Below are 22,166 nucleotides of genomic sequence, written 5' to 3' on the forward strand. Positions count from 1 at the left end.
ATTGTACATACGTCGATAAATAATTAAACAGCAAAAAACACTAACAGGGTGACACGTTTTATTAAAAACCTGTATTACATTTGGCCAGTAAAAATTATGCTCAGCAGGCAATTTTTTTTTGTTTTTTTTTTTTAGTTTTACAGTTTTACTTGTGGCATGTGAACCGGAGTTTGTCTTCACAGTTTCCTGATGTGTGTGATTTCATGAATTTGGACACTTTAACACATTATAAAACTTTAAAACTCTTATCCTTCAAAATTCAGCAAAATTCAATTCAGCAAAAAAAAAAAAAAAAAAAAAAATACAAAAATAAAAATGAAATAAAAATAAAAAAAAACATAAAATAAAAATAAATAAATAAAAATAAAAATCACCTTAAAAAAAAAAAAAGATTTTTCAAAATAACTGATTGCACAAATTTTAAATAAATGATGTTGGCTTTTGAAACATATCAGATGATTTCCTGGGATGACACAATGATAATAATCCTCTTTATTGCGGTAATACTTAAAGATAACCTTCAGGTAAAGGATATCGAAAATGGAAGCGTAGCGTTTTGGAGAGGAGCCTTTCAGCTGCCATTACAATAGATAAGTAGATTAATTTGTTGGAGCTGCAGCTATCTGGAATAGCAGGAACGGGCTTTCTTTGAAAATCTTGTCAAAGCCTTTTTTCGAATTTCTAACTCCAAACCAAAAGCAACACCCACTCACGACCTCATTTTTAAGTGATGTGACACTGAATGCCCCTCCACCTCTATACGGCTCTTTTTTCTTAATTCAAGGCCGTACAAGGCGAGAGGCTGTGAACGTTCGGCTTGTAAGACGCGGCGGGTCCTACCTGCTGCGGGGCGGGCTGAGGTGTGGTGGCCGTCTGTTCCGTCTTCACCTTGGACACCAGGGAGAGGGGCGTCAGGCAGGAGGCGGGCCTTCCCGCAGCCGTGGCGACGATACCGGCTCCGCCCCCTCCCACCGTTTGAGTGACGGGGCTCTGGGGCTCGGAGGGCGGGGTTTCCTCGGAGTGGAGCCCCTGGGAGTCACAGCTTGGAGATGAAACCTGGACACGGGGCGGTGGCGGCGGCGGCGAGGGGACGGGAGGGGGGGGAGCGGGGACAACGGAGACACATGCATCAAACACGCTTGATATGCAAAGAGTGATTATGTGTAGTGACCTGCACAGATGTAAATAGTATGGAAATAACAACTGCTATCATCCTTCGTGCTTCCGCCGTTTCAAAATGTCACAATTCCCATTCTCATGTTACTGTAAAAAGCTCATTGGTCAATCAATTCTTTTCGGGCTGCAACGACTGATTAGTTTATTTGTTGATTAACATACTGGATATTTTTTTCAATTAATCAATTGGTCTATAGCGTGTCAAAATAATAAGTCATGTCCAACGTGATGCCTTCAAATTGCTTCATAATTTCTGACTAGCAGCCAAAATTGATTGAACCCTGATTTTGTAATAACAGCAAATAAAGTTGAGCGAATCTTAAGAGTCTCACTGATCTTGGTGATGCTTAAGTTGGCAAATATTTGGCATCGCCGCTTAATTATGAACTGAAATGGTGCATCGCTTATCAAAATGATAATTCTGTTATTTTCTGTTGATCGTTAAGCAATCACTTCTATTCATTCGCTCCTTCATTCTCCTAACAGGACGCTATTTCTTGTTTTCTAAAAAGTCAGCTCACTATTTTTCAACTTACATTTATTTTTAGCCTCAGAGACAACTTCCAAACTGTACTTGGCTACCGGCCAAAGCAGCTGGTAGACTGAACAGACTCTACAATACCCAACAGGGCTGACAGATTACCAACATTTGACCGGTGGCTGGTGTTTATTTCCAAATCTGATACAAACCGAGAATTCGTGTCGGCTCATTATTGTTGGGCCTGCGGGGGCTCGAGAGCACTTTTCTGACTCGTGCCTGTTTTAACTCATCTTGGTCACTACTAGATGGACCTTTTTCCTGCCAAATATAAACAAGAGTCTCATCGGTCTCACCATAACCACCACGATAAATTCGACATCATCAATTACGCTAATGAGGTCATAAATTAAGGTATTAAATGCATTTATTAGCAAATGTTCCTAGGTTAGCATAGTTATCTTGGCGTAACACATGGGAGGTGTTAATATGAACTCTGTTGGAGTTATAGTAAGTTGAAGGAAATCTATCTTGCCTCATTAATATGCAAATGCTTGCAGCTAGGGTGCTCCAAATCTAATCATTTACTCTGCAGGGAAACCCGTGGTGAAGTTTCTATTGTATTATATTGTATATTGTTTTCACAAGAACCTGTCCATACAAGTTAGACGCCACATGCTCTCCCCGTGCACCAGCAGCCATGTTGGCAGGATGCAAGAATTTATTTATTTTAATCGATAATAATAAATGATCTCACCTGTGGAAACACATGTAACGAATGGTCATTGATTTCTTATGTACTGTTTAGTTATTTGCCAACACATCTACGCCTTTGTTCATACTTCAAAAAAAGGATTTTCAAAAAACAAAGAAAAAAATTACATCAAATTAATAAATTAGCTTGTAATAGCCAAAAATGTATAGGTGGTGGACAGGTACACAATATTAGAATATGATATACATTTGTTTTCTTTACATTTTGAGTGTCTTGTTCATTTGGGGATAATTACCCAAAAAAAAAAAAAAAGCATAATCTTCTTTCAAGAGATGTGAACAGTTTACATGACATTTTGGTCTTGGTCTTAAATGAAACTCATCCACCTGCCCATCACGCACAAGAGTCAAATATAATGGTTTTAGAGACACATTTTAGTTAAAGACTTTTTTTTTGGACAAATCGCGTCTTCATTATTCAAATAAGCAAAGCAGTTTAAGCTCTGAATATTTTGTGCAATGCAGAGGTCAGCTTTAGGTAAGAATATGGCCAGTTAGATGATTTTATGATCTGTTATTACAACGGTTTCTTTTAGGTTAGACAACAAGATGCTGCTCTAATACATGTAACCAGGACCTTTTTCCACAAAGCGTGTGCCCTACTTTTTGTGGTAAATAAAAGGATTTTCTTGGCTTTCTCTCTGCAGGTCAGTATGGCCAGTAAGTAAAGCGTGAGTTGGTCATTTTCCCAGCAGGTGAATGCAGCAGGTCAATATAAAGGCAGGATTCAGCTCAGCGGTTTTGACATCACATTTATTCCGATGCATTTTGACTAAAGAAACACATGCGATAAATGAAATTAGATTGTGTTTGTAGACATTAAGACCTGATAAATTCAAATCTAAGACTTCATATTTTTAAGAGTTAATATTTATAAAAAAAATAAAAAAAAACAGGCTGGTTACCTTGAGGAAAAACTCGGTGCCTTTCTCCATGATCTGCTGGATCTGGAGGAAGCCGGCGGTGTACATGAGGAGGAACTGATCCCCGACGTTCATGCTGAGGCGCCCTGTGTAGCAGAAGGCCAGGATCTGCTGGAAGCTCTGCGGCTGCACGGCTGGAGGCAGCTCCACCACCGAGCTCTTCCCCCCGGCGTTGAACAGATCACGGAAGTAAGAGCTGCTGGCTGCCAGCACCGCACGGTGGGCCTGGGCGGCAGGAGAGGGAGAGGTGAGCCATGTGGCCAGAGACAGCACAGATAAATGACTTCATGTTGTTTAAAAGCATGACCCCAGCTATTTTCCACTGTGAACCACGTTTGTCCCATTTTGCTGACTGATTTTGACCAACGTCATGTCCGGCTGCTTCACTACAGAGCGGATTCTGTCTTGCTGTAAACTCTACAGTCCAACAGGGTCGTGCTCTTAACCCAAGGCCGACAGTCTGCAGCTTTTCATTTCAGCCAAAACAATCCACCAGGTGGCTTCACTGATTACAGGGTTCCCACTCTGTCAACTGTAAAATTCCCTAACATTTCCATGACTGTGCATGGCTAAAATAAACATAACACGAGTTTTTCTTTGATCATCAACACAATGGAAAATAGCCTAAATATTTGATTTGGTTTGATTTCTAACTAGTTACTCGTTTTTATTTTTAATTGAAGCTAACAAAATGTCATAGTATTCTATGACTTATCACACAGATTGACCAAATTTCCCCCATCTGGAAAAGACTTTTCAAATTTCCGTGACTTTAAAGAAATTTCTCCTGTCTGGTTAAAGGTGTTAATCGATGAAATCACTTTGACTGTGGTCTGTATCTTCTTAGCATGTTAACCAGTGGAACAATCCACCAAAAACTTCTCATGTCTTCCTTTAAAAGAACACTTTCCTTGACACACGTTGAGCTGTCTTGAATATCTCACAACTAATGTTTTCAGTCACACACTATTCTCTTGGAGAATAGTTACAAACACTGTAGCCATTTCTGGTCAATTTAACAGCTGTGTGTCAAAAGTACACTGGTTTGGGATGTACAGAAAACACAAATTCAGAGATTATGCTGCAAGGAGAGTCTGAGAATGTGAAAAGCACATTTTCATACCTTTTTGAGTCACTGATCAACTCGTTTTGAAACATTTAAGACAACTTAAATGAGTCAAAATATCGTTTTTGGGTGAAATACTCCTTTAAGCAGGACACTTCACCACTGGTTACTCTAGTGGAGATGCTCAGCAGCCAAGAGCACAAATCTGTGGCTGTACTGGTCAGCTCCCAGGTGACAAAGTGTGACCTATGGCTATAAATCACCCTGGATGTTAAAGAAATAAAATAAATAGCACGGCACCTTGAAGGCGTGTCCCTTGACAACCACGGACACATCACAGTAGAGGCCCTGCAGCCGCTGTTCGTTCAGACACTCCAGGACGTTGTTGCCAAAGTTAGGGATCGCCATCTGCAGCGTCTGAGCCATAACGCTCTGCCCAGCACCACAGAGTCTACAGGAGAGACGGATGGAGAGAAGATAAGACGGATGGAGGGATGGGCCGGGGAAGGCAAGACCACAGGGGAGAAAGGAGGGACGGTTAAATGGGCATTAAAAAGGGCATGAGTTGCAAAAATGACAAAAAAAAAAAAGCGAATGAAAAGAAGTGAGGACGAAGCGGGGAGAAAGCAAGGAAGAGATGGGTGGATGGAGAGAATGATAAGAAGAAGAAATTGCAGGACAGGAAAGGAAGAGAATGGAGAGACGGGCGATGTAGAGGAGGAATAATGGTGACAAAACATGGATGTGTAGGAAGCAGAAGAAAAAAAGCAGGCGAGACAGAAATGAAGGAGAGAGAGAGCACAAAAAAGGAAATGGGTAAGCAAAGTCTATGATGATTAATGAATTAAGTATTTGGTAAACAACTTTAATGCATAAATCTAAGTTTGAAAATGAAAGAGAATTTTGGGCCACCAGCGACAGTTATATAAGCCGTCTTTCTACTTTTTTTTTTACCTTGTTTCATTACATCTAATTCACAGTTAATAGACTCTTTGGCGGCTTTTGGCCTACTTTGTTATTTTCTCATCGCTCCCTCTCATTCAAAACACAGCCGCTTACATAACTCGTCTATTTCACTTGTCTTCGTCACCATCCGCCGAAGAAGCCTGTGATCAAAAGCGGAGGAACTGTCAAACTTGCCATGCAAGAAAAAACAAGGAATCTATATAAAAATTAAAACACATCTCTGCTTGGGAATGAACGCATCACTTTAGGGTGGACTCTTTTATGTTCGTTCATAATCAGACACAAAATAGATGTATGGCGTTATATTCTTTCTAGGTAATTAGAACCATATTTTCTAAGAAACTGAGAGAATGCCTCAACCAGCGAGGCAGCACGCCAACTATTTTGTTCGCCGGCCACAGCGACTAGAACATCGCACTATTTTACATAACAATCAGATTTTTTTATCCAAGAACATGACCTCTAAGTACTGGATGGTTAGCTGCCAGCGCAGAAACGCTTACTGGACACACTGAAAGATTTAGCAGCACTTGGCTAGTAGCTGGCAGAGAGGTCCCGCCTTGGCTACAACCCAAAACAAACCACTAATAGGAAAACTATAAGGTAGTGATTACCCTCGTCCATCCAGGGGGAAGAAGAAGACTTCCAGACTAGACCTAGTAACCCAGAAAAAAAAAAAAAAAAAAAAAAAAAAAAAAAGCAGGCTGCTACATCATCTCCACTCCTCCTCATCAACAGCAGAGAGGGAGGACGCTGATGCAGCAGCAGAAGCCCTGAGTTTGGAGAAACAGACAGGGCGCCAGAAGCTTCAGCTCACTGTGATGGCTATTCTCACAGCTGCAAAATTTAAAAAACACAACTCCCCCCATCCCTCAAAAAAGGCAAATCTGAGCCGCAAAAAATTTGCTCATTTGCATAAGTACTGATACAAATTAGCATAATGGCATAATCAATTATATACATATCCTATACATATCATATACATATACATATCCAACTTTCGTCTGCAACTCTTAAACTGCAACACCTGCTACAGCCGTTCCTGGAGAACAACACCTCGACCGGACGAACCTATAAATCTGAAGGAAAAGGTGTCCACAGGTACATTTAATGCCACAAAAAAAAAAAAAAAAGGCATACAGGAGCACTGTGTTGGTCTGCAATCAGGTAAACGAGAATCAGGTGCTTGTCTTTGGAGAGGGTGAGATCAGCGGAAAATGCTTAAGTTCATCTCCATCCTGTGGAGAATATGACCGGCAAACTTAAACAATATTCAAGGCATGGTTGGAAAAAATAGTTTAAAGCCTTTATTATTACATGGTTAAGCACAATGTAAAAAAAAAAAAAAAACTGGATGCTGACCAACATGTTTCAGCTCTGGGAGCCTTCATCGGGGGGAGAAGGGCTACCTAGTTACATTTAATGCTTTTTAAGAGAAATTTTACTGAAATTTAAAACTGGCTGTTGGACAAATCATCTTTGTCTTATTCAAATAATAATAATAATAATAATAATAATAATGATAATAATTGCAGGCAGGTATGAAGGTAAGTAGAACATTTGGTCCAGTGCAGAGATGAGTTTTATGTAGGATGATGGTTGGTTATTAACTAGACTGATTCCATAAACTCTGGTTATTATAACAGGTTGTTTAAGGTTAGACAGCAAACTGGCATAAGTCAAACCAGGACTTCTTCCACAGAACTTATGTCCAAGGATTTTCTCACATTTCTCTCTGCATTTTTAAGTATGAACTAAAGCTCATACTTAACCTGTAGAGAGAAATGTAGCCGGCCATTTCCCCAGCAGGTAAGTGCTGCAGGTCAGTGTAAATGCATGATCGACTTCAATAGAGAGATAGAGAGATTAATAACACCAGAAATACTGATTCTGATGCAGAAAAATCAGACTCGTTTTGACAATAAGGAATGCACACATATGAACGAAATTGTATTATATTATGCAGATAAAAAGGTCTGTTGGAATTAAGACTTCATTCTAAATTGGATGACTTTTAAGGCCCCACGTGATGACCTGTAGACACCCAGGAGATGTGCACTCAATCAACTTCACCAGCTCTCTTCTTCAACAGCCGCTGTCAAGGTGTCAAAGCCAAAAAAAAAAAAAAAAAAAACACCACTAAAACACATAAATTTGTGATGTACCTTCAATTTCTGGGCCCCTTTTTTTTTTGTTGGTGCATCTGTCTTATTGTAACTACTTGCAGGTGATCTGCCAACACATCGAGACAGTTGTCTGATAGCAGGAAATTTTTCAGCTATCTAAAATATGATCAGCTTTCGGCGTCTGCACCTCAGAATCAAAGCCGAGTCGACCTTCAATAATCATACAGAGAGAAATGCATTGTAGGAGTAACAGGGAGAGCACTTTCTCTGCTCAGAGTAACCTCAATAAACCAGAGTGCAGTGCAACCACACTCTGCATCTTTGCGGATCTGTTGCCGGCAACATGTGAAATACAGCGCCTTCTTCAATGGCTTTTATGTTATTTGAACATCCAGGCAGGGCAGACCGCAACATTGTTCTCTCTCCACTCTCACTTTTTCTCATCTGGAAAAAAACACCAACACCATTGCTACACCTACACACATGCAACACAGAGAATCCCCTTCTCTAGCAGTTGTTGAAAGTTGCAAAACTCCATCACAAAATAACTCCCAAAGCGCCCTGAACATCACAGATAGATGTTATATAGCGGTGTAAGAGTATCAGACGGTGGAATTTTCCTTTAAATCCAAACTTTTCCTGCGGAGCCGCTCGCTGACCGACAATAAAGACTGTGGTTGTACTGGGAAGCTCCCAGGTGTGAATGTGAAGCTGGGTGTTACTGAAAAGGAGCATGCATGCTCAGCAAACCTTCACTAGATAAATAAAGGGTAAAAAAATATGTGGGCTAAAGCAATCCTTGGCTTGAGCCATATGACTACATGAGGGCAGCACAGAGAGTAATGTCTCATTACAGAGCCTTGAGCATTTCAGCATAATTAATTTTTAACTGATTTATAGCAACTAATTAACTGTGATAGATATAGGCATATTAAGATAAGGCACTGGGGCTGAGTAAAAGGGTAAAGCCTGCCTCCTCGCAGTTCCAGCCCTACATATTTCATCGACATTGTTTCACGATTAAATTGCCAGAAAATGCGATCATAATTATTCATAATGATGATTTTCAGGAACAAAAATAAGCACTTCTGGCATCTGACACCAACATCTTTGATTATTTTTTAACTACAGCTGGCATTTCATTGAAAACGAAATGCTTCTATATTGCCAATATGCCAATATTCAATGAGGACTAATTGTGGAAACTACAGTAACACACACACACACACACACACTGCTTATTGGACTGGGAGCAATTTGTACTATTTGGAACTGAAAAAGATCCCCATTATCGCAAAACACTGTAAATCAAGTGTATGAATGAAGTTGCTAATGTGCAAGCATCTCTTTTTCCCTACTTATTTCAATAAAATCAAAAAATATATTGGTATAACTAAGTTATTGTTTATCAGCCACTGTACTGTGGCAAAAGTGCACTGTGACATTTTGTGCCATTGTAGAGAAATCAATATGCATTAGACTAATGTGATTATAATTCAACCCAAGCAGCTTGAAATGAAATTTTCTCCGTGTATTTTGGGTCTCGTCCAGGATTTGTTTACATATATTAGCCCTACTTAAATGATTAAATAACAATCTATAAGATAATAACTTGTGGATTTCCTTGTCCAACCAAAATGGTACAGAATGACTGGGCATGTGGCGGCAGGAGAGTAGCGCGGCAGGCTTGTGACTCAAGAAGCTGCTGGTTCAAATCCCGGGACTGAATGGGAAAACTCATGGCAGTGAAAATGGATTTACTGGCTACACTTAAGGTGGCCTTGAGCGAGGCGCTGAACCGACAACCTGACTGCGGTTACATGGGCTGTTTCCAGGTATGAATGTGTGCGTCTGCGTTAAAAAATAAGCAGGACGGCGCTAAGAAAGAGCATTTGTTTACGGAAAACCATCCACAGACAAAACAAAAGAGGAAAAAACAAAGCGGTAATTCAATCACTGAGCCCGAAGCCGATTCTCATGAAGCCACACTAAAATGTGTGATAAAATTCATAACCATGAATCGCCCACAGCTAATTAGCCCGTGCGTTTCTATGTGAACTGCTTGCTTGATTTGACTTGGGCGCACTGAAAAGCACTGAGATGTCATCCAAGGCCATCCTATTAGCATGGGCTACCGTTTCCTCCTCGCAGGTCACAGGGGTCACCACAACTTCCAGGAAACATAAAGGAGAGTTAATTTCCACCACTTGACCTTTGGCCTGTGGCCCCCATGTGCTCCATTATGTGCTCTCATGACACCGACATGCTAACCAGCGTGTGACTCTGTGTGTGTGTGTGTGTGTGTGTGTGTGTGGGTAGTGCAACTTGCAAAATTAAACTCAAATTCACCTCCAATGCCACAAACTCAGACTTACTTTTTACATGCAGACTGATCACATGCTATACAGTGCTTTTTCTTAAAAACTAATTTTGATAGCTGTGCACTGAACATGTTGGCATAAAACCGATCAATACTTGCATTTAGATCAAAACTAACACAGGCATGTGATATCCACATCAATCACTAACTAATCATACCCAGTTTCCTGGTTTAGGGAGGTTAAAGGTGGCCTGTTAGCAAGTAGCAAGCTAAAGCTAAGGCTAAAATATGCATTAATAAAATTAGGTACCCATGTGTGTAATTAATGAACACGCCTGTAAATCACGTGCACTCACTTTCGACCTTGTGTAGTTGTGACTTTAAAAACATTGAACGCCGAATAAGAACTGTTTATCGAGACTTTAGCTACATAGTCACACACACACACACAAAAAAAAATGTGGCTACAGTGTAGCCTCCCCTGAGCACGACCAGAATCCAAACTTCAAAAACGGGATTATTATTATACATGCACTTATTAATTATACATTAATTAATCTCACATGAAAGTCTAGCAGAGCCGATGTCTCGCCGGTAGTCGCCTCGGGAGAGAAAGAGAGTGCCGCCAGCGGGGCAGCAGGGCAGTCGGAGCGGGCAGAGAGCTCTCGGTGCCCCGCCGTGTGCCAGCCTCGATGCCCGGTAGGATTTGGGAGTCCTCGGCTGGCCCGGGCCGGTGTGTGCGAGTGTGTGTGTGGCGGAGAGGCGGGGAGGAGGAGGGGGGGCAGCGGACAACGGACAAAAAAAAAAAAAAAAAAAAAAAAAAAAGAAAAAGAAAGATAGCTCCCCGCTCCTTTCTTTTGTATGTCAACCGGGTTTCCACTCCCCCCGCCTGTCCGACGACAAACCAAATCTGCCACAAAAATAGTCGAGGGGATAAAATATTCAGCAGTTGTGCGCTCTCTCCGCTTCCCCTCTCTCCGTGCCAGCGCGGTGTGATGTCGGTTAGCCCGAGTTGCCTCCTCCTCCTCCGGCCTAACAGCAGCTACCGATACGGGACAGACACGCTGTTACCCCCCCTCGAAAAAAAAAAAAAAAAAAAAAAAGAAAGAAATGTCGCTTATGTTATAGTCACGGCGATTTAATTATTTAATTAACCTCAGCAACACACACACACACGCACAAATCTATACAATAACCTGTGCAACCCGCGTTCACTTAACTTAATCCAGCGTAAATCTTCACGGGTTAATTTTTTTGTACCGGAGAGGGGGGGTCTATAGCGGAGGGCGATCCTCGCACTCCATCTTTAGCCGACATCAACAGGTCATCCCGGGACACAAATGCGCTGCAACTGTGGGCGAGACAGACGGATGGATCCGGCATGGCGAGAGGAGAGAAAGGGAAGGGAGGGGAGGGGGTTGGCTGTAATCTTAACCCGTTTACCGACAGGACAGTGATTTGCGTCCCTTAAAAAGAAATTAATAGATTCAACGCAATCCGCGTTGACTGACTGTGTGTTAACGGTCGAGCAAATGCATGAGATGTGCATGTACCTCCGGCTGGTGTTTTATTATTATTATTATTATTTTTTTTTTTTTCTTGACAAAAAAAAAAAGTTCAGGAATGCGGAGAAAGAGCAGCGGAAGACTCATCAAGTCATTCACCGAGGAGAAAGGCGACAACCCGCGGCGATGAGTGAAGTCGGTGAAGTGGTTAAAGTTTGGTTGCCTGCCGTCCCTGCCTGCAAGCCCATCCCCCATAGTAGCACACCTTCCCCAAAAAAGAAAACAATAGCTAACCCCCACTTCCACGCACCACACACACACACGCACGCACACACACACACAAAACACCACCACCACCACCACCACCCCTCTTCAAATTCACCCAAACCGAATTCAGACCCCCCTGGACGGGCACCATCACCGACCCGCTCACGCCGGCTGACCGCGGCCGACCCGCCTCACCGACCGAGCCCTTGTCCTCGGTGACCCGCCGTGTTCAACTCACCCCCTCGCTGTATTCCGCCGGTGAGTGTTTCAATGGAGGAGCAGCGCAGAAGAAGCGGTCTAGTGTCTCCCTCCGCCTCGCTACAGGCAGCCATTCATTGTGACTGAACCAGCAGCCGGAGCACGCACACCACCACATACATACACACACGCGCGCATAGGCTACATATACACACACACACACACACACGCACACATACACATACACACACGTAGGCGAGACGAGGAACGCAGAGCTATCGAGAGGGGACGCAGAGCGTTTTTTTTTTCCTCCCAGGGGTTGCAGACAGATCACAGAGCAATCGATTTGGCAGACAGACATGCAGACAGACAGACAGACAGGAGGAGAGACAGTTGTCTGTCTGTAGTTACTGTACTCTCATTAACATATAGTGTAACAATTTTAAGCCTTTACCGGTAACATTACAGCTACATGCAATAGGTGTAATAGTAAATGAAAAGGCCAGGTAATAGGCCTATAGTATATGAACAGAATACAAATTAAATTAAAAAGACCATGATTTATACTTTTGCCACTTTTAAAAGCTTATCTTCTCATAACTTGTGTCACTTTGACACGACCACATTGCTTTGGTGCACAGGCCTAAGCTACTATAAACTTACCCCATAAAGATGGATGGCAGCCTACAAAAGGTGGTTTAAACTCTATTAGGCCAAGCCAATTAAAACCATACACCCCTGATTACAAATCGAAATAAAATGAGTCGTTACTTTTGTTTCACGGCCTTTAAAAGTCAGACTGCATGTGAGTTACTGTCCATCCACTCCCACTCCCAATTCGTTTTCTTCCTTATTACATGAGATGTATAAAACAATTGTTCATAATTCGTTGCCTGTTAGCTTGAGTGTATCCGACAAAATGAGAAGACTCAATAACACTGAATAAATTCTGCTTGGTTGGCAACGAAAGTGATTTGATATACTACTTTTACTTAATTTTATTTTTATTTTTAATAATCAGGGCCATAGAACCAGACAAGTAAGGGAAGGAAAACGCACACTGAACAGGGGCTGCAATAATTATTCTCATTGTACATTAATTTACTTATTTTTTGTCTGAAATGATGGATTAATAATTTTAATTATAACATATGCCAATGGGAACGCAATGTGATGCCTTCAAATCACTTATAGTCTTACCAGCAGCCAAAAAAAAAAAAAAAAAAAAAAAAAAAAAACTAAATATTTTAATTTTATGATGATATAAACAGACAAAAAGCAAGCAAATATGAGTATATGTACTCTAAGTGAAGCTGTAATCAGCGTTTAACTTGAGCTAAATGACTCCAACTATTAATCGGTTAAGGCAGTGCCAATCGATTAACCGACTCAGCACTGGAATCGGGAGGTAACTACAGAAACACGCCGAGGTTACATTTGTAACGAGTGGTATCCGGGTAATAGAGTAACACTGCAGGTAGGCAGGCAGGCAGGCAGGCAGCGTCCTCAGCCGACCCGACTGCCCGAGGCGCTCAGCCCCACCCACCACTTACCAGGGCGCCTTTCTCCCTTGGGTGGGACTGGCTCTCCTCCCTCCCCGCCTTCAATGCAGACACCGGGCCGTGGAGCCGGAGCCGCCGGTTCGAGCCCGAGCGCTATCTGCCTCCGACCGTGCGTCTGGTCTAGACTCGGGGCAGGTGAGCCCTCGGAAGCCTCGAGGCGGTGCAGCGCGCGCTGAATACTAAACAGGAGACTGAGGAGACTGCATGCAGGCAGGGAGCGGAGGGAGGGGGAAGATGGAGAGGGGAGATGGGAGGGATGAGGGGGGGGCGCCTGCTCGCCCGCCCGCCTGTACCCCCCCTCCCTCCCTCCTCTCCACTCCCTCTGTCATGCCAAACACTATTAACTCTATAATTCTTCAGTGTCAGATGTATAGCACGACGCTGTGTGGACGCTCATTGTCATAGCGCCTCTCCAGATGCTGCAGGTTTACGTGCACGCAGGGTGGTGCAATTATTATTTTCCTTATATAGGCCGAATCATCCGTGAGTCATTTTATTGTTGGGAGGAAGTGGGTGCAAAAAAAGAAAAAAGAAAAAAAAAATCACTAAACTAAACACAGTAAGTCATGGCACTGAGCGATGCGTGTTTCTACAGTGATTGTTGCAGCACTAAAAATAAAATAAAAATAAAAAATAAAAAAAGTAGTTAGCCAGCATCATGTTGATGCCCTAATAAAACAGTATTGCACTGCTCATGGCTTTGCGGTGTGCCTGTAGTGAGCTTTCCCCCCCCCCCCCCCTATACTATTAGTGTTTTAATCTCCTGATAGATTGTTATTCTTTTCGTAAGGGTTCGCCGCGGACTAACAGGCACGCTAAGATTAAACTGGATTATTCATAAAGGCTGACTGGTGGATTTTTTCCCTTCCCACTCTGCTCACATGTTCACTGCGGGGAAACTAGGCCAGTGTGTACAGCGGCTGACTGAACGACCCTCTCTGTCCTCACATCACACCGCTTCTGACATTACATGGCACCGCCACAGGGGCCCGGCTCCCGTCCTCAGCGCACACTGCACGACTTGAACCGTGCGGGCTTCCATAGTGACGCCGGCAAACATGGCTGCGCCCTGGTGCTAACGTGAGTGCTGGGGCTTGGGGGAAGTGTGTGTGTGTGTGTGTGTGAGCCCATAGCCGGCGACAGTAAACACACCACCGCTTGCATCGCTGCTTAAGTTAAACCCTCGACGGAAAATAAATAAAAGTAACTTCCGCCCGGTGGAGGTGAGTAAAAATCCGTTCCACTGCACTTCGCCTGGTTAGCAAAGTGGCTAAGTTGTGGTAGCTTTGGTAGCCTGCAGCAGCTGAGGTGCTTTCCCCCCTTTCCCTGCAGTTTTGCTCACCATGACTTGGTTGTTTTGCTAAGAAGCTGACGTTGGCTTGCCTAACCTAGCCGTATTAACAAATAAATGCATTTCTCATTAAAGTGTCATGCACATTTATGCCCCATCCCGCACGGAACTGCAAGGCAGCTTTTAGAAAGCACACTAACCAGCAACACACAGCCATGTGTGCTAAATAAAACAGATTCCACACTAATTTAAATATCCTGGAAATATGTAAGAGTAACGGTGTTGACTTGTTAGCTCAATGCTGTGTTTGTTGCCAATGAGATGAATCACTGCGTCATTATGCCATTTGAAGTAAAGGTTCATTTAAGGTGGTGTGTTTCAAGTTAAACCCATTGGTTGAAGCCTTTAGTTTCTAGCTACAGCACATTAAAATACAAAGTGCTGCACAATGTCAGACAGATTAAAAAAAACAAACAAACAAAAAAAACATTAGAACAAATGTAAAAACAAGTTGAAACCAAATTAGGACATTAAAATTATAAATTTAAAAAAAAGTTGCACAACATCAAATGCGAGTAAAGACTTTCAAACAAAATAAAACAAGTTAAAAAAAAAACAAACAAAACAAATTAGGGCCTTAAAGTGAAGTTAAAAACAAATTCAGATTCAAATTAGGTGACGGGAGCAAGTTTACTCAGCTGGTTGCTGATCTGTGCTCTCGAACCCTTTTAAGACTGGCGTATGTATGTGTAATATCATAATCTGATTAAGGTTCGGGGGCAAAATGAGGTCATTTGTAGTTTGCAAACTGCATTTTTGGCCTGTGTGCCACTTTAAACAGCAAAACAGCATGCAAGTAACAGACATTTATGTATTTTTTTTTCTGAGAAATAAGAATACGAAGATGCTCTGTTTGGCACAGTGTGGTTCGATACACGACGCCGGGTTCACATGATAGAAGTACATAAATCCAAGTTAAAAGACAGCAAAGCATGACTCAGCAGATTTATGTTTATTTCTTAAGCCACGCATTTTCTTAGCAATGACACCGGCTCGCTAGAATGTAAACACATAATAAATATTGTCAGAGAGAGGGAAAATAATAGAGTTTTAATGAAGGACTTGTGACGGGAAAGATATCTTTTGGGATTACTACAGCAGAATAAAACACATTTTTGCCCCATTATGCACAATGCCACATTTTTACATTGCAGTATCTTAATAAAGGACAGTTTCGGCATTTCCAAAAGTAGGCTCAGACTGGTTTCTGTTGGTAAATACTACAGTGGCTGATCATGTTAGTAGTGAAAAATTTAAAAAATCAAAGTGTTGTCCCGATCCTACTAAGAAGACATTACTAATGCCTTGACTTTGTTGTTTCCAGGAGGAGGTTTCCACTTATGCTGGTGCAGACAGCCCGGCTGCTCCCCCTCATCGGCTCCCATCACCTTTACCGTTCCAGCGGCTGCGCTGCCAGGAGGAGGCTTCGCTCGATCCTCAGCGGTGCTGCTGCCGACAGGGGACTGAGATCCATGGAGTCCCACCGAGCCGCTCAGGACCCCCAGCTTCCCGGCGCCAAGCCTGCGCCACCACCACCAGAAAAAAGTGAAAACGTGACGGCCACGGACTCAGAGAAGCCGCCGCAAACGGGGCTGTTGCCCGGGGAGACGGTGGTCAGGGAGGGCAAGGCGTCCATCTTGTTCCCCAGTGCCAATGAAGTGTTCTACAACCCGGTGCAGGAGTTTAACAGAGATCTGACGTGAGTACGAGCGCCGGCTGCTTCAGTCTTTACATAAAGGCCATGAGGAATCTCCCAGACGCAGTTCAGTATAAATCTCCATACAGATAAGGCGTAGATAAATTTGACCCATCACTAGAAATATGAAAATGAATCGTTGCTGAGACTATTTGTCAGGGTGGAATTAGAGGCACGATGATTCTGTCAAGATCATTTCAGGCATCTCCTGACAAGCTCGGGTCATACAGCTACTTGCAAATGAGGATAGCATGAGAATGACACTGACAGGAGAGTGAAACTTCATTTTATGTCATCAGGTAAACAACATCTGGTGACTTTTGGTGCCAGTTTTCAGCTTAAGAGTTGGGACAAACCTATATGACCGTGACCTTCTGACCTTTGGGAATTACAGTGGCTGTAGAGAGAGGATAAATTCACACGATCACTACTGTTCGATTAAATGAATTGATTATAATGGATAATAAAGGATTCGATATTGGGAAGTACAAAATCCCAGCTCCCCTGAGAGGCTAAGATTGCCGTCCTCGTTTCTGTTCATATCGTTATTATAAAATTAATGTTGTGGATTTTTTTTTTTTTTTTGGCTGCTGATCGGACAGAGGAAGCAATTTGAAGACATCACTTTGGGCTCTGCCAACGTCCCATGAGATTTTGTCATTATTTTTGTCACGTTGTAAGACTAAATGACTAATTCATTAATTCCAAAAAATAAAAAATAAATTAGTGCTTTAATCGACAGTGAAAGTAATCATTAGTTGCTGCCCTAATGAAAATATTCCACATATCCAAATGGGTTCAGCTGCGGGAAGTGATATTGTTTCTGTAAATCAAACATATTGTGACAGATGTGGCGACACGAACATTGTTTGCGGATGACGTCGCTGTGTTTGGTTTGATGTGAAATATAAATTCAAATATATCACTCAGAAGTGTCACTCACAATGTACACATGTCATATGTAGGGGGAAAAAAAACAGACAGTAACTAGTAATTAAGCAATCAGCATCTACAGAGAACCGCAATCAAATGAGTGACTGACACTTTTTAGTCGGTGGTTTGTGCCGAATATTCCCACAGCAAGTGAGAGCAGCACAACCTACAGATGCTAGACATGAATCAAAAAATGCAAGAAAAAGACACAGTGCTAGACAAATCAGTATTTTCCTATTTCAGTTCCTAATATATATGTTCACCTCCATTTATTTTTTAAATTTTTTCAAAGCAAGGATATTTAGCAGGGCTGGGCGATACTGACAAGTTCAAATACCTTTATCAGTAGCTGAACATGTTGATAGTGATGTTGCAATGATATTCTAGGGACTGTTTTTGGTTTCATAAGGTATTTACACACAAGACATTTGATAAGCAGCCATTAGTAATGTGGATTAGAGTGCGGATCAGGCCGCATATTTTTGTCTGAACCCGACCCGAGGCGGGGGCAAAGTAATTGAGCCCGACCTGAACCTCAACCTTTTTGTGTCCCGACTCGACCCGAGCCCGAGATTGTGTTTGTCCTCCATCACCTCCATTTACCGTCTGAAATAGCCTACATGTTGCCTTCAGTGTTGTCACGTAAACTCCAGCACTGCCCAGAGCAGTCAGTAGGTCTATCATTTTCATTTATTTTACACCAGAGTTGAATTTCTAAATTTTTGTCTGACGGGCTAGAGCAGTCTAGTAAGTTGAGTAAATTTCCTCTCTTTACTGTGATGCAGCCATTAAAACAAATAAATATTACATTTGAATATTAATAAATATTGTCAGAGAGAGGAAAAATAATATAGTTTTAATGAAGAGCTTGTGACGGGCAAGATGTCTTTTACAATTTCTACAGCAGAATAAAATAAATTTTTGCCCCATTATACACAATTTTTGCAATGTGATATGTTAATAAGGGACAATTACTGTATTTTGGAAATTAGGTTCAGACTTCCCTGCTCTTGTGGTTTCTGTTGGTAAATACTACAATGTGGCTGATCATGTTAGTAGTGAAAAATTAAAAAAAAAATCAAAGTGTTGTCCTGATCTTACTAAGAAGGCAAATCACTATATTATGATGTCCAAATCCCAGGCGGTATCTACGATATGATACGATACGATACGATACGACTTTAATTGTCAGCTTACACTGAAATTTGTTTTGCCTCCATGGCATCAACGTTCACAATACAATACAAACAGGACAAAACTGATTACGGACAAAACATTGCAGTACATTACAAGACAGACGATGGACAGGACAGGACACTGGAGCAGAACGAGCAAAACACCAACCCTCTCCTCTAAATCATCGATTTTGGTTTAAAAGCAGGACAGACTGGTATACAAAAGAGTTCTTTAGTCTGTTTTTCTTAAATTTCGGGACTCTGAACCGCCTCATGGATGGCAATAGTTGATATTCACCATTTAAAACATGTAAGGGGTCCGAAGAGATACTGTTTGCCAGTCTAAGCATGCTCTTAGTGTGGGCTTCTTTGAAAGAATGTAGCACAGCCTCAACAGGCCTACCAGTAATTTTAGCACAGATCTTAATTTGGCTATACAGTTTGTTTTTATGGGTTATTGATAGGCTGTTAAACCAGGCCGTGCTACAGTACAGCGTAAACGGGTCTGCCAGGACGCGGTTCGCAGCTGGGCCGCGCACCGGAAGTTGACACCAATCTTTCCAGTCTTTCACCACTGTAGTGATTTAATAGCGATGTATCACCTGGCTGATACACGTAAGGCTCTCAAGTGCAAGAAACACCAACTTTCTAAGTGGAGACCAGAAAAAAAAATGTTTTCAAAACTGTTGTCCAAGTGGAGCATGAACTCGGGGGCATCTAAGTCCTGAAAGAATGGACGGCAGACGTTTTGTTTTCGCCCCGTCGTCATGATAAATGGGTCACGTCTGAGCTCTCCTCCGCGCCCTCTGCCCTGCCCAGATGTGCGGTGATCACGGAGTTCGCCCGAGATCAGCTGGCTCAGAGGGGGCTGAAGGTGCTGGTGCCCGGCGAGACGGAGAGAGTCGTGGTTTCTCTGGCGGAGGAGAAGAACGAGGCCGACGCACAGACGGAGGAGAAGAAAAACGGCGGCGAGGAGCCCGCAGTGACCACAACAGTGGGGGAGAAGTGCGAGGTATGGGGGGATCAGATGCACGATGTAGTGAGTTTAGTGGCACAAATATCTCAAGATACATATTTAATATTCTACAATTAATTCCCTCCAAAGTGATGAATAAACTGAATATAGTGTCAGAATTTTATTTGCAAAAACAGGACAAATGAAATGACTGACTGCAGAATGCTGTGATCGACCGATCAGAGTTGAATAATCCGCAGACCTGTGTGACAAATTGTGATTTTATTCTGATAAGACTTAAACATATTTAATTTTAAAGGGCCATGCCGGTGGTTCTGCATGTTTGCCATAATATCAAAATGTATAAACCTCTCATTTCTGGTGATCTTTTCCCAAAGCAAGCAGTCGATGTCAGAACTCCAATATCATTTTTCCTCAATTTTTATCCAGCCATTGGTTTCCATTCATTCCATATGAGAATGAACTTTCAGAGACATCTCCATAACAAAGTCCTCCACATTAGTTTTCCTAAAAGCAGCAGCACTGTTGTGTTTTGATGACTAGAAACTGGGCGGAGTCAAACGTTCTGGGAAAAAGATTAGCTCTGCCGATTATGAATGGCGATGACTTTGTTAGCTGCAGAAGAAGAACATTATAAGGTGGGGTGTTTAAATTTAAAAAAATCAAATTTGAAAAGAGGACTTTGATGATGTTTGTGTGATCTTTAGTACACCTGCATGATTTGCAAAATAGTTTGTTGTGATGTAAAATTAAATTAAATTGAATTAAAAGTAAATTGTAGTAAATGGGCCGAACCATTTAAAAATCACTGGTATGGTCCTTTTAATGATAAAATGGCATTGTATTTCTCTGATTTGATGAATTTTCTGCTATAACAGGATGTTGAGGGGAGAGATTATTCAAAAGTATAAACCATTTGGGTGAAAAACTGTATTTGATGGGATGGATGATGGCTGGCACTGTTAAAAAAAAATTGTGAAGGTTTTATTGGTTGAATTGATTTTACGCCCACTCTTGCAGCATGAAGTCACCCTTAAAAAGAGGCACTGTTTTTTAGGAGGGAAAGGTTTCATCGGGACTTAATTTCCTCACCCCCTCCCTTTCAGAACGGCCTGCGCGTGCTGGAGGCGCTGGCGGCGTCGGGCTTGCGTTCGGTGCGTTTCGCCCTGGAAGTCCCGGGCCTCCAGAGCATCACCGCCAATGACTTCTCCACCCAGGCAGCCGCGCTCATTTCCAGGAACGCCCAGTACAACGAGGTCAGCCACCTGCTGCAGGTGAGCTGCAGGGACGCCAGGTACGACCGCATAGCAAAGCCAGTGTCGTGCTTCTTGGCTCGTCCTCTTCCCTTCCCTTTATGATATACCGTTATCCCCCATTTTCCAGTATGCTGATGTATGAGATGCGAGGGAAGAAGAATCGCTATGATGTCATTGACCTGGACCCCTACGGTAGCCCCGCCCCTTTCCTGGACGCCGCCGTGCAGGCCATCAGTGAGGGAGGTGGGTAGTGGAGTCCATCACTTCTGCTGCTCATCTCTGTTTCCCTCTGGCTCAGTCTTGGTTTAAATAAGCTGATTTTGGGATTTTAACAGCACGTTGACAATATTAGCTGGGTTTAGGGGTTTGTAAGATACATCGTCTACAATTATATAATATCGTAATTGTTGTTTTAATGATGTGTGAAATGTCAAACTCGAGTATGGCACTCATTTTGCAAAAAAAACAATCAAAACACGCCTTTAGAGTCCACACACATTCACTGCAAGGCAAACAGGACAGATTACCGTGCATGCGCATTGAGAACACATGCAGTGTTCAGGCATCACAACAAGCTTAGTTAAAAAGTTAAAAATGAGTGAACAAACGGCGCCAGGAGACAAAACACAAACAGCACCAGCCTCGGAGTCGACCTCGTTAGATTTAATTGCTAGACGCGGATCATCCTCCCTCGCGTGGAGGCGGGTTCGTTTCAAAAAGGACGGGTGTTGCTCAAAAGGCGCCGATCTGCAGACCGTGTCGGAAAGCTGGTTGACCTTAGAGGCAGCTCCACGGCTCACTCGTTTCGCCGTCTGCAAATTAACCAGCGCAGAGAATATGACGAGCCGACCACGACCGAGCAGCTGAGGTACGAGCAAAAAAACAAAAAACACACTCAGCAAAGTTTGGCTGAGTCATTCTGCAAAAGAGCGCCGTACAACAAGAAGCGCAAGAAATACTAAACGCTGTTGCCAGTTACACAACAACGTTTTGGATGATATCATTAACAGCATCTAATGTACTTTTAACAAGAGCGAACTAGTACAATCAGTGGCGGATTTAAGAAATTTGGGGCCCAAGGCAAAGGCAGGCATGGGGCCCTCTGAAATGAGAAGACAACACACAAAACAGGGGCCCCGAGACACATGCCATAAGCATTCTGCTGGCATTTTAGCGAAAGGATTTCAATCAAAAACATAATTCATGTGCGCAAATAAGTAATAACTGTATTAAGCATAACTGTATGAGGAGTTTTATGGGGCCCTAGGCAACCGCCTAGTTTTGCCTAATGGTAAGTCTGCCCCTGAGTACAATACAAGACTTTTACAAACACATATTTTTGTTATTTTTTTAAATTACACATTTTTGAGGGATGCAAAATATCATCAATTATTGTCATCGGCAAAATCCCCCAAAAT

The 22,166-nt window shown here is 42.5% G+C and overlaps 2 protein-coding genes across 6 annotated transcripts in view; one reads left to right on the forward strand and one right to left on the reverse strand.

The window, feature by feature from the left end:
- The window catches only part of nacc1b (nucleus accumbens associated 1, BEN and BTB (POZ) domain containing b), a 29,564-nt gene extending 17,591 nt beyond the window's left edge, over positions 1 to 11,973 (reverse strand). For 2 of the 4 annotated variants that reach the window (XM_030070136.1, XM_030069963.1), the window contains exons 1-4: positions 11,840 to 11,973; positions 4,718 to 4,868; positions 3,334 to 3,576; positions 841 to 1,056 (exon numbers count right to left, since the gene is read on the reverse strand). In XM_030070136.1, coding sequence (XP_029925996.1) covers positions 841 to 1,056; positions 3,334 to 3,576; positions 4,718 to 4,843 — 585 coding nt within the window. In that variant the 5' untranslated portion in view covers positions 4,844 to 4,868; positions 11,840 to 11,973. Of the gene's footprint in view, positions 1 to 840; positions 1,057 to 3,333; positions 3,577 to 4,717; positions 4,869 to 10,392; positions 10,555 to 11,835 lie in introns of those variants that run through there. The other 2 variants (XM_030070219.1, XM_030070050.1) reach the window with 2 other exon arrangements.
- The window catches only part of trmt1 (tRNA methyltransferase 1), a 30,742-nt gene continuing 20,226 nt past the window's right edge, over positions 11,651 to 22,166 (forward strand). Inside the window, exons 1-5 of one of the 2 annotated variants that reach the window (XM_030069686.1) lie at positions 11,651 to 11,859; positions 16,037 to 16,411; positions 19,336 to 19,528; positions 20,599 to 20,786; positions 20,876 to 20,991. In XM_030069686.1, the coding sequence (XP_029925546.1) occupies positions 16,053 to 16,411; positions 19,336 to 19,528; positions 20,599 to 20,786; positions 20,876 to 20,991 (856 nt within the window). In that variant the 5' untranslated portion in view covers positions 11,651 to 11,859; positions 16,037 to 16,052. Of the gene's footprint in view, positions 11,860 to 14,397; positions 14,585 to 16,036; positions 16,412 to 19,335; positions 19,529 to 20,598; positions 20,787 to 20,875; positions 20,992 to 22,166 lie in introns of those variants that run through there. The other variant, XM_030069600.1, reaches the window with a different exon arrangement.

Source organism: Myripristis murdjan, chromosome 1 (genome assembly GCF_902150065.1).
Source record: "Myripristis murdjan chromosome 1, fMyrMur1.1, whole genome shotgun sequence".
NCBI lineage: Eukaryota > Metazoa > Chordata > Actinopteri > Holocentriformes > Holocentridae > Myripristis > Myripristis murdjan.